This window comes from Zootoca vivipara, chromosome 7, assembly GCF_965207765.1.
Source record: "Zootoca vivipara chromosome 7, rZooViv2.hap1.1, whole genome shotgun sequence".
In the NCBI taxonomy this organism is placed as follows: domain Eukaryota; kingdom Metazoa; phylum Chordata; class Lepidosauria; order Squamata; family Lacertidae; genus Zootoca; species Zootoca vivipara.
The window spans coordinates 54,163,900-54,175,951 of NC_142590.1; the positions used below are offsets into that span (position 1 = coordinate 54,163,900).

The following is a 12,052-nucleotide window of genomic DNA, read 5'->3' on the forward strand; positions in this document are numbered from 1 at the left end:
TACATGCACACTGAGAAGAAGGGGAGAAGCACACCGTCCATTTACAAACCATCAATTTTTATTTATTTGCTTTATACAAACTTGCAAGGTACAAATGCATTTATTTGTTTTGTTTTGTTTTCCTTGTGTGAGATTTTGACCTTTTTAAGTAGCTACATCTAGAACAAATGCTGCTGGGAGGGGAATATTAAGCAAGCTGCTGCAGATTTAATTACTGGAAAGATTATTCCATGGTTTGGTGTGAAGAACCCCAAGCCACTGACATACTGGTTTTTTTTTTAAATCACAGACTGCTAATTTTTAAAATTGTCATCATCTAAGGTCACTTTTATACAAAAGAAAGACATCAACATCACATTGCTTTTTTGATAGTTTTTTTTAAACCTAACACAAGCAAACAAAAATAAAAATTGCTCCAAATAATGTGCATAAATAATGTAGTTCCTCTTGGTTACAGGTGCTGCTGGCATAAGAAAGTGTTATTAGAAGTGAAGGGAAAACACTTAAAATAAAACCATTTAAAAACATGTTCCACAATACTGTAAAACTGTGATGCGAAACGCATTCTGTTGAGAGCTCACAGCTTGTAACCTCAAAACACTTAAAGTGACATGAGCAATAATTGGTCACAGACTCCACCTAGCTATTAACTGAGCAGAGGGCTGGTGAGGGGTGATGGAGAACATTCATTGACATCCTTTTTGCCATCCTGCCATCTTTAAAGCCTTTCTCAATGGCAAGAAGGGGGAAGGGTAATTGGACCTAGAATCCAAAACTTCCTTGACAGAAAAATAGGCAAGAGGTTGCCAAAAGTGGCACAGTCCTTGCTTCATTCCTTTCTTATGTGAACACTGGTTGAATGGTTTCACTGACACCTGTACCCTTTCGAGGTGACCTCCACATCTCTCAAATAGATGCACAGGTAGAACCACTACCTCAAGAGGTGGAATAAGGAGGCCTACTGTGATGTCAAGGGAAGGTCAATCCCAAGCCAACAAGATTTCAAGAAGCTAATTCAGGCCTCTCTTCAGCTCTTGCTTATCTAATGAGCTGCCACCATTTAGAAAATGTCAACGATGCCTTCACAACAAGGGAAAATGCAGGTCACATCTGAAGGACGTGTTTCTCCCCAACAATATTAAAGGGAATGGTAGTAGCTGGGAGAGTGATCATGATGGAGAGAGACAGGATGAAATCCAGCTACGTTGCCACACAAAAACACATTCACGTGAACAAAAAGTATAAAAGAAGTAGCATTGACACGAAGTAGGGGGAAAGCCACCTATATTGCAAGAATCCCCATGGGATAGCTGCGTACCAGCAAGACAATCTTTGCGGTCCCTGATATGCTACAGTCCTACTCATCTTCCTATAATGTACCTCCTGGGCCAGAGCCTCAATGGGCTTAAGTCAACAGCTTTGCTAGTTACAAATGAGCCATTGCCAAACGGCATCAGCTGAGGACTGGTCCCTGACATACAAAAGCAACTGCCGTACCCAACAAACAAGGAAATAAATGCATCATTCCTCTAAATTGACAGCTTACATTTATTTTTAAATAAATTTGCTTTCAATAAAAGCAGAAAATATATATATTTATTTAAATATGTCTTCTTTTATTTTCTTAATTATTCTGATAAAACTGCCCAAAGTGACTCCATTTCAGTAACTCAGCGGCAGGGCTGGCTTCAGTGGCCCTGTGCACTGAGAGAGAACATAAGCTTGAAACAAAACAGTTTAGTGAGAAGAGGGAAAAAACAAAGATATAGATATTTAGCACACATCACTGTATAATTTCCATAAAACATATATTAAGGCATGTAGAGGATAATGAAGGGACTGTTTTTAATGAGATGACATGGGTGCTACTGCAGGAGCAGAACCAATAATTTTTAACATCATCATCCTGGAATGTTGAAGGAGAAAGAAAGGAACAAAAACTCTGATTCCCTGGAGTGTTCTACATATTGCCAAAAGGATCATTTAAATAACAAAACAGACTTCATCATTTCATTGGACAGGGAGGTGGAAAACATTTCTGATTTAAGGATAGCCTGCCAAGAGTTTCCCACTGTGTTATATGACAAAGATCTTGTTATTTGCCAAGAACTTATCATTCTGGTCAATATCAGTTGAGGTGGATTCTCAGAAGCGTCAAGGAGGAAGCTAACCCCAAGGTGGGAGATTACGAGGTGGAAGCTTGTTAAAATGAACGTGGGAAATGGATGCTCATAAAATTCACAGTGCAATTCTATCTATCTATGTATCCTCAGAAGCATCCCTCAGTTTCTGTAACTGTCCCTTTTCATTTCATGAACAGGGCTCCAACCTCCTGGATCTGTGGTCCTTCAGTGTTGTTGGACTACAACTTCCAACTTCCCTGACCATTGGCCATGCTCTCTGGGGTCAAAAGGAGTTGGGAGTCTAACAGCACCTAGAGCGTCCCCCCCCCAATCCCTGCCTCAGGGCCAAACTGGACTTGGTGGTGGTAGGCCTGTTTCTTGAAATTTAGGACTGCCCAATCGTGTATACACAGATTCCAATTTAGTGGGAAAAGATCCATTGATGGACGTTTGACTAAAACCAGGCCCAGAATGAAGTTGCTAACTTTTTTGTGAATGTATAAGCATTTCAAAACAACCAAATTGCCACCTAGAAGTTGAATCTCAATCTAAAGTGTCAATCCTTCAAGGAAACAATCAAACAAAACATTGAATGAATGGGACTCCAGCTTTTTAAAAACAAAATAACCAAGACCCCATCTGAAAATCCAGCTCAAGGGAATTAAAAAAAGAAAAGCCAGCTGCATTTTTGTGTTCTAAGCTAGAGTTAGAACAATCTGAATTTCTTCTGAAAGATTTGAGACAGAATGAAGGAACCAGTTTGGGAAGACTTTGTCCAGCTTGACCTTATTTTTGGTATGAAGCAATTTCATGTGCCTCATGATGGCCCAACAATATTTTGAGTGTAAAAACTTTGGCCCACAGGGTCCAAGTAGAAGTAAAATTCTTTCCAAAAGGTGTGGTGTGAGGCAGCCCATGCTTTAATGTTACATCTCTCTGGGTTTGCTGTGCAATGCCCTATCCACGCCTGAGTGCTATGCTGCAGAACTGCAAAGCCCTTATTGCAAGTTGGTGCCAGCTTTAATGCAGAGCTTGACTACTGTTAAAAAGGTCTAGGTTGTGTGGTGAAATATATGTCCAGCCCATGAATCACTAGAGAAGAAACCATCCTCCGAGAGCACGGAAATTGACTACCACGGCCCTAAATGATATTCAGATAAACCTTACCAGGTAGAAGTCCCCTTTCAGAAGACAACATGTGGGGTGAAAGAAGATCCAATTTAGACCCTCGTTCTGGTAAGTTTCCTGGCTAGGTATGAATCAGCACTGTTTGAATACGTTTCAAGGGAGGTTTGGTTGATATTTCTTGAGGTCTGCCAAGTCCTCTCTCTTTGCCTGCACCTCTGGCCAATCTCTATTCTGAGTTGGTTCTGCTCTCAAACTATTGAGAAACTAATGAGGGCTCATTTGAGGTGGTCTGAGCTTGGAGCAGGTACATCACTAGTCCTATGCTCTTAATATACGAGCTCAATAGCTCTGAAAGGTCACGGCAATGATTACTGCACCCTTCAGAGAGGAGACTGATGAAGGCTATGTTGGGAGAGAGAACTCTACTTCCAAATCACCTACAAGCAGTGCTTTTTTTCTGGGGGGATGCAGGGGGACGGATACCCCTAAACAGTTTGTGAATCTAAGTTTGGCCTCATTGAGGGGCAGTATTTCAATATAAGTAGGAAAATGAGAGTATCCCTAAACATTTTTCTTAGGGAAAAAAAAAGCACTGCCTACAAGCTATTGTGGTGGGAAATAAAGCAAGAGGATACATGATGAACATCAGAGGTCTTGCTTCAGTTCCCCCCCCCCTCCACCAGAAGCCAGGAGAGTTTTGCTTCCCATGTTCCATGGAGGCTGATTCATGGCCCATCCAGTCTAGTTTAGATCCATATTCCATCTAGTCCCCTATCCAGTTTTCATCAGCAGTACCTGCTGCTTCACGGGATGGTGCAAGCGACAAGTGCTTGGCGAACACAGTGATCTATCCAGCGCACAGTTTTCATCCTATTACTTGAAGCCCTGGAGAAGCCAGGAGGAAAATGCTCAGTGGCACTCTCCCGAGTTGCCTGTGATGTGAGAAGAAATGTCACCCACCCAGTCCCCGTTTTGTTTTTTTCTTCCCCTACAGATAAAAGACAACCTCTCTGGGTCACAGAAAGCATTAAAGCTTCACCTAGTGGCGAATCACAGCCAACTAAGCTTTTCTAACCTCTTCCCTCCCCCATTATATCTTCCGCCCGCACCCCTAAAACACGTCCACATACATTGCCCGCACCTTCCATTCCATCCACCCAACCAACCCCTAAGCTTGGGAAAGAAGAAAACGCCAGCCTATCCCAGCCACAGCAACATCCTCACAACCCTAGCAAGCTTCCCAAGCCGCTTTGGGTCCCCACATGGTCAACCTTCTGCCACGCCCACAAAGTTCTGTCCGTCCACTCATGCTTCCTTGCTGTCTTTCCTTTTCCTGTGAAAGGCTGTGAGCATAAGCAGGGAAGTGTGGCCGTGCACGGGTTGCTTAGCTCCACAGGCGAAAGATGCCGAAAGCCATTCTGGTTGGCAGAGAAGAGACCAAAGGGTGGGTGTGTGTGTAAGGGGGGAGGGGGGGGAAGGAGGAGGAGAAGAAACATCTAGTGCTCACTTCAGTAGAGGGTAATGAATTCCCTGGCTGCAGATACAAAGTCATTCTTCACACAACCTTCCTTCCCTGCTGCCTGCACTTGCAGGCTATAGAGCTCCAGGAGATGAGCTACATCAACTCCCCCTCTTGTTGCCAGCATCCCTTTTCTGGCTCAGTGCTGCCTCTTTGCCGAGACGCAGCTGTTCTTTCGCTGCTGGTCCTTAGCCTTGGGAGTCTGCTGCACCTGATACAGAGGACCTGTCCAGAAAGAATGGAAACAGCTCCTGCCCTATAGCCTGCTGAACCATGGGCAGTTGGTACAGGCCATAGCAGCAGCAGCAGCAGCAGCAGCAGCAGCAGCGGGACAAGAAGAAATGGGACAAAGGCAAGTGCCACCCCTGCTCTCCCTCGATGGCAGCTTTTCTGTCCCGAAAAGTTTCCGCAGCTCGACTGAAGGAGATGGGTGTGCCGAGAGAACCCTAACAATGACCACACGCGTTGTTCAGCGGTTGGGGTGCAGACGCCGTGGGTTAGAACGTGGCTCCGTGGAACTTCACAGCATTCACAGCAGCCAGGGCCTGTGCTGGAAGAAGAGGAGAGAAGAGGAGAAGAGAAGAGAGTCAGTGACAGTTGTTGAAACCTAAAGTTGTGGGCCTGTTGCACAGGCCTTTGACATTTCCCTCACAGCAGGCTTGAGGGATTTGCAGAGGCTGTGAATTTGCTAGACGTGCCTTGAAGGAATGTCCTAGAGAGAGGTTTCGTTGACATTCACAGCTCTACCTTTCTGCTCAGGGAGTTCTCTCAAAGCCTTAAAGGTCTTCACCAAGAAAGGTTGTGTCAAACACATGTCAGTCAGAGTTCTAGCCCACAGGTCAGCAGGACACTCTAAAGTAGCCTTTCCCAACCTGGTTTCCTCAAGATGTTTTGGACTACAGCTCCCATCAGCCTCAGTCAGCACAGCCAATCTGGAGAGCATCAGGTTGAGGAATACCACTGTAAGAATTCTTGGTCTGTCATTCTGGTCTGTCAACCACAGATGATGACTAGACTAACAGCACAATCTTATATGTGCATAGTGGGAAGAAAGTCCTACTTTATCAAATGGGGCCAATGCCCAGGCCATTGTCCAGCCTAAAAGATGGAGTTGTGGCTTATCATAGATGCCCATCTCCATCTTTTGGTTCAGGTCACAGAAGCAACCTAATGTGTTACAGCCACAGGACCTGTGGCCCTCCAGATGCTGATAGACAACAACTCCTGTCATCTCCAACCTTTGACCATGCTGGCTGGAGCTGATGGAAGACTAAATCCAACAAAAAAATAACATTTTCATAGCTTTGTCCAAATTTTGGATGTTCTGTACCAGTTGGTTTGTGAAAGGAGCAGCTATGGTGTCCCTAATGGTAGCACATAGCAGTTCAGCTTAACATCAACCATTCCCTTAGTTATGAAGTGGCTCATTGGGTGGGTTGGTGGGAAAACTGTTATGCTAGCTTTCCAGCAGGTTGGTTACTGTTGATTTCTGGGAGGGAGAGGACTGAAGTGGTGGGGAGTTCAGTGTGGTGCAAATGCACCTGCAGAATCAATCAAGCGCTCCTGATGGTGCATTTGCACCATGCTAACCTCCCCACTGCATTGTCCTTCCTCTCCCAGTAAGCAACAGCAACCTACCTGCCAGGAAACCAGCAGCCCTGACCTTGCTGCTACCCTGCCCACAGAACCCCCCCCCCTAGTAAGCTGTAGTGACACTGGCGTTGAGATGGTGGCTCTGCCACTACTGCTTTTGATTGCCCTGATTAAACTTATGGCCTCCTAAGAATGCCAGTTGCTGGGAACTGCAAGTGGGCAGAGATCTGGTGTGTCCATGCCCAGCTTGCAGGCTTCCCACAGGTCAGCCACTGTGAGAATGGGATGTTGGACTAGATGGGCCATTGCTCTGACCCAGCAGGTTCTGTTTATGTTCTTAACTTAAGTATGTTTTCTGATTTAAAAAAATCAGGAGAAAATACACCCAGTGGCATGTTTGGGTCCAGGCTATCTACCGTGTTCATGACATGACAAAGCAGGGTCTCCTGGGTTCATACTCTGAGCTACAACCATGTGCTCATTCAAAAATATTCTCTTGGTTTAATTGGCACAGGGGAATTGTTGCTCATTGAAACAAGGTCACTTTGCCCCAGGGACTCCAGGACAAAGCATGGCGCCTTGATTCACCACAGAAGCATCTTGTCCTTAACTCTGCGGAAGGAGACTGAGCTTACACAGCACAGAAGAAAAGGTTACCTTAGTGGATCTCAGTGGATGGATGGATTGTTGAGGAGAGGCGAGGAAGCTCTTGGAAAAGAAGCTTACCATTTCTTTTCTCCAAGAGACCAAAGCATATAGAGATATGAAATGAATACAGTAAAAAAAGGGAAAAAAGAAAAGCAAAAGTAAAAGTAAAAAAAGTGCTTACTTTATGGCTCAGACACGCATAAAATGGCTGTCGCCGCCCTGGGATGAATCAGACGAGAGGGACTTGGTCGGTGGAGTCGGGGAGACTGGGGAGGTGGGAGGGCTCGGGGTGGCACACTGAGCTGGAAACAAGAAATGGAGACAGGGTCTGAAGAGCATAGAATGCTACAGCCAGAAATGGGAAGCAAAGGCAAGGAAACACATTTCATAGAGCAGCCTTTGACAACCTGGTGCCTTTCAGAAGTTGCTAAACTACAGCTCCCATCAGCCCCAGCTGGTGTGGTTGGTGGGGGTTGCAGTTCAACAACATCTGGAGGGCACCAGGTTGGCGAAAGCTGCCATACAGCAAACGGGTTAGAGGAAAGGGAATAGGAAGCATGATCAGAAGTCACAGAGTGGCACAAAATAGCTCCCTCCTCATGTTATGTGTGCGTGATTTCCACTAGCACTGCACGGAGAAAACCGCAGAGTAAGGCAATGATGGGAGCAGCACACCATTCATCCTGTAGGGAGGTAGACACACCACCTTGTAGGAAGATGGGCACCCTACCCTGCCATGTGATTAAAGGAAGGCTGAATTATAATTTTATTGCTTGGTGTCTCATCAGAAAATAGCGCTAAGCATTAATATTCATGTGAGTGGAGTGCCTTCATAGCAACCCTGGAAGGTGCAGCTATTCATCATAGAATCTTTAGACCAGACGTGGCTTGAATAATAATATTCTCCCTCCGGCCACAAAGCAAATAAGTCAGCATTACACAGCAGCTTCTTCAGCAGCCAGAGGTAGCTGGGTAGTAGAGTGCAGGTGGTGGGAGATCCATCAAATATAATGATAATCACACAGCTAGCATGTCCCCAAGCCATTTTCATCAGGCCATGAACCCCATTGCCAGCTGCTGAGTTAAAGTGGCTTGCTGCCCAACCATTCCCACAGCAAAATGGCATTCCTGCATTTGAACAGGGAGGTCTCATAGGTTAGCGCTGCACTGTGTGAAAAAACACTGTGTTTTGTTTGTTGTGAATCTCCCACCATTCAGCATCACTGCATGACCCTGGTCTCTTACTCTTTTCCCAGGGTTGAACTGATAGGAATCGAAAACACTCGGAAAGGGAAGCAGCATTACACATGGTATCTCGGAACCATCTAGTTCCCCTAATGGAAATCAGTGGCCATGCACTAGCCTAGGACAGCAAACACATTGCTCTCCAGATGTTGTTGCACTCCAGCTTCCATCAGCACCAGCCAGCATAGCCAATGGCCAGGAGTAACGGGAGTCATAATACAACATCTAGAAGACACCATGTTGTCTGTCCCTGCAACTGAACAGTAACACTATACCTCCAGGGGAAACATTCCATGCATCCTCTTGTGTGGGAAAAAGATCCCATATCTCCCCCCCCCCCTTGCTTAGGCAGCCACTGCAGCAGCACTAGCAGCAGAGGAAGAAAATGTGCAGACCAAGGAGAACCTTATTTTCTCCTCTTGTTAGCAATCTGGTTGCCCCTGCAGGGAAGCACAAGCTGATCCAATGCCATCATTATAGGGAAAATTAGAAGCTGTGTCCGTCAGCAGCAACAGCAGATAGTAATAGCAGGAAAGGCTAACTACTTCATCTTACTCAAGGCCAAGGTTTAGGAGGCGAACTGGACCTCTTTGCACTTGGCTTACTGGGCAGTTATGTGGTCTTCCTGCCTAAGCTTTAAGCTAAGGCTTCCTCCATTCGAGATATGCTGAATTACTCTCTAGTCCCTCTAAATGGATGGCAACCTCTCAGTGCTTTGGGCCACGGAAACTGGGCTGCCTTTGTTGGAGGGCCCTGCGTTGCATTAGCTAGTTACCTGATATTTTTTGAAAAAAATAATGGGATGCAACTGGTTATATTAAGACTAGCTAAAAGAATGGGCCAGTTTTTACATAATATATACATGGTATATATTTAATTGGATTGAATTGATGTTTCCCACACATCACTTCAGGACCTGTAAGTTTATGCCAATTGCCAGGCATTGCTCCTTATGGGCTGCAAATTAAAGGAGTAAAAAAAAAGAGGACAGCAAAGTTCAATGTAATGCATGTCACTGCACAAGCAACTTGACAGCCGAGACCAATTAATATATGTTTGACATTATTTGGCACTTGGCAGCAATGATGCAAATATGCCCCTTTTGACACATCGCCACTAGTATAAAAGTAAAGCGCTGCAGCAGCACGCCTGGCATTGCAAGACAATTCTCTGGCCTTTGTAAATCACTATAACTAATTTAAAGTAGTGGCTCTAATTTACACCGGCTACATAGCATGCCAGCTGTCAAATCCATCTTATTTCGAAAGCCTTGCCTGCACAAGGGAATTACGTAGTCATCTGTAATTCATTTCTACCATGACTTATATCAGTGTTTCCCAACCTTGGGTCTCCAGCTGTTTTCAGACTACAATTCCCATCATCTCTGACCACTGGCCTTGCTAGCTAGGGATGATGGGAGTTGTAGTCCAAAAACAGCTTGAGGCCCAAGGTTGGGAAACACTGACTTATATATCCCACACTTAAATACAGAACTTGCAGAGGAAGGAAAAGCCTTTTGTTTCTTTGCAGCTGCATTGCTCCACTACCTAATCTTCCTTGCACCGGTACCTTACCTGAGAGCATGCGGCCCCGTCGGGAGGCTTCTGCAGCCAAGGCGCAGGAGATCTCTATTCGCTTCTCCTGTTCCTGCAACTGGGTTTCTGGGTCCTGGGTCACGTCCACTTCTCCCTCATTGTGGGGGACCACATTCTGCATGCTGCAAGAGAGGGAACCTGGGGTTATTACCTGCAGCTGGCTTGCCCCAGGACATGTTTTGGCTACAAAGGAGTTAGCACTCAAAGAGGCAAATCAGTGGGATAGGAGAACCATTGATTGATGGTACACAAATACAAACCTCACTATTCCATGGGGAGGGGCCACTGCAAAAACAGCCCCATGAGAATTAAACATGTTCAATAGCCACAGAATATTAACTGGTTAATTGAGAGGGGAGGAATGGAAAATTGGGGTGTGTGTGGAATGGAGTATCCTCAAAGAACAACAGCTGAGTGGTAGGGAGGAATTCTGACAAATATGGAAAAGGAAACAAAAAATGCAGCAGTTCGAGTGCTCGTCTGTACTCAGGAATGGAAATCAGTCAAGCAAATTCAATCAGTATTTGTTCACATAGTTCCACAAATTATACATATCTCATTATTTTGTTTTACATTGTTTTGACATTTCCTTTACAATGACATGAATGTATCTTATGTAAATAGCTATGTGATTTATGGAAATTGCCAGCTTCTTACATCCCTTGTTGTAGGTTATCTACAACTGGCTAAGCTGCACAGCTTTTCTATTATATTCAAAAAATCTGGGCTTGTGGGTGGGGGAGAAACAGAAGCTAAGCAGGGAAAACATGGGAGCCGGATGTTTTGTTCACAATGTTGTGCAGATGCCCTGTTAAAAGTGAGTGAACAGAGCATGGCTATTCATCAGCAAATGTCCATTGTAAAAGCAGGCATGGACTGATGATCAGTGACTGGGTGGCATAATGAGAAAGCAAAAACGTGATGTAGGCAAAAGAAGGTTCTATTCTGCAATGCACCTGGATTTGGCAATCAGCGTCTTTATCCTCTCCACTTTCTTTTGCTTCTCCTTCATCTCCTCTGGGCTCAGTGGAGTATCAGGTTCCAGCTCAATGTACCTTTCTGGGATGAGGACTTTGTCTGGGGTGGAAAGCTGAAGAGCAGAACGAGACAGACTGTGAGCTGAAAATATGAAGATTAACTTACATAATAACCTTTCTTGAGCATCCAACCCTTGGCCATGATACTACCCACATCTATTTCTAATAGAAGTTCTAGATCAGATCTCACACAAAGCACCCTAACTCTGAATTGGGCTACATATTTCTCTCCAGATTGTCCCCTTGTGTGTCCTGGCATCTTGACATGAAGATAGTATTCTTCATCCCCTCCACCCCTGCAAACATACAGTGTAATCTTTTAGCCAGGGCACAAACCCCATACAAAATGGCAACCCTCAGGGACCATCTTTTTTATCTTACTTATTTAGAACATCTGCTTTTGTCCCCATCCTTCTGCCTGCTGAGTTCTTTAAGTGAAATACTGAGAGGAGGAACCTGATAAGGTGCTGCCTGGACTGGTGGAAGACAGGTGGAGGCTGGCAGAGGTCAGACTAAGATGGATAGAGCAATGCCCCATTCGTCCTAAGGGAAAAGACTCCACTGCCCTCTGAGACCTCGCTCCATCTTTACATGTACTTCTGTGAATTTCAAACCAGGCACCTAAACCACATTGTTAATTCATGTGAGGAAGCAGGATCCTATTTTTTGTAGCGGTTGGGGAAACCCAGCCAAATGGACGGGGTATAAATAATAAATTGATGATGATGATGATGATGATAATTTGTAGGCCAAGGCACAGAGGAAGCATGGACTTCACCTCCTTGCTGATGTCCACATGATAATGCTCTGGCTCCAGCTCCATTTTGCGCAGACGCGCAATCTCCTCCCGAGGAGTCTCATACATCCTGCCAGAGTCTTCAGAGCGTAATGCTGCTTCCAGATCAGATATGTCCACCTCATGGATGCTGCGATGTCTGCGCACCTAGAACATATCATGCCCCCACCAACGCACGCATTAGAGTTGGGACATAATAGAAATGCAGATCACTCTCCATAAGCTCTCGCTGGTATTTTATATTTCATTCCTTGCACATTGCCTCCATCGTTTCCCCACCTGCCACACTCTAAGGCAGCCTTCCTTTGGTCATGCTGGCTGGGTCCAGCAGGAATTGTCACCCGAAAGGTCAGTCAGAAGCCCATCAT

General features: G+C 45.2%; 1 protein-coding gene across 24 annotated transcripts in view; it reads right to left on the reverse strand.

Annotated features, from left to right (window-relative positions):
- Positions 1 to 36: 36 nt before the first annotated feature.
- PLEKHA6 (pleckstrin homology domain containing A6) overlaps positions 37 to 12,052 on the reverse strand; it is a 189,631-nt gene continuing 177,615 nt past the window's right edge. For all 24 annotated transcript variants that reach the window (XM_088673386.1, XM_088673369.1, XM_088673365.1 and 21 more), the window contains 5 exons: positions 11,667 to 11,831; positions 10,808 to 10,941; positions 9,831 to 9,973; positions 7,193 to 7,313; positions 37 to 5,320 (listed from right to left, as the gene is read on the reverse strand). In XM_088673386.1, the coding sequence (XP_088529512.1) occupies positions 7,201 to 7,313; positions 9,831 to 9,973; positions 10,808 to 10,941; positions 11,667 to 11,831 (555 nt within the window). In that variant the 3' untranslated portion in view covers positions 37 to 5,320; positions 7,193 to 7,200. The remainder of the gene's footprint in view (positions 5,321 to 7,192; positions 7,314 to 9,830; positions 9,974 to 10,807; positions 10,942 to 11,666; positions 11,832 to 12,052) is intronic.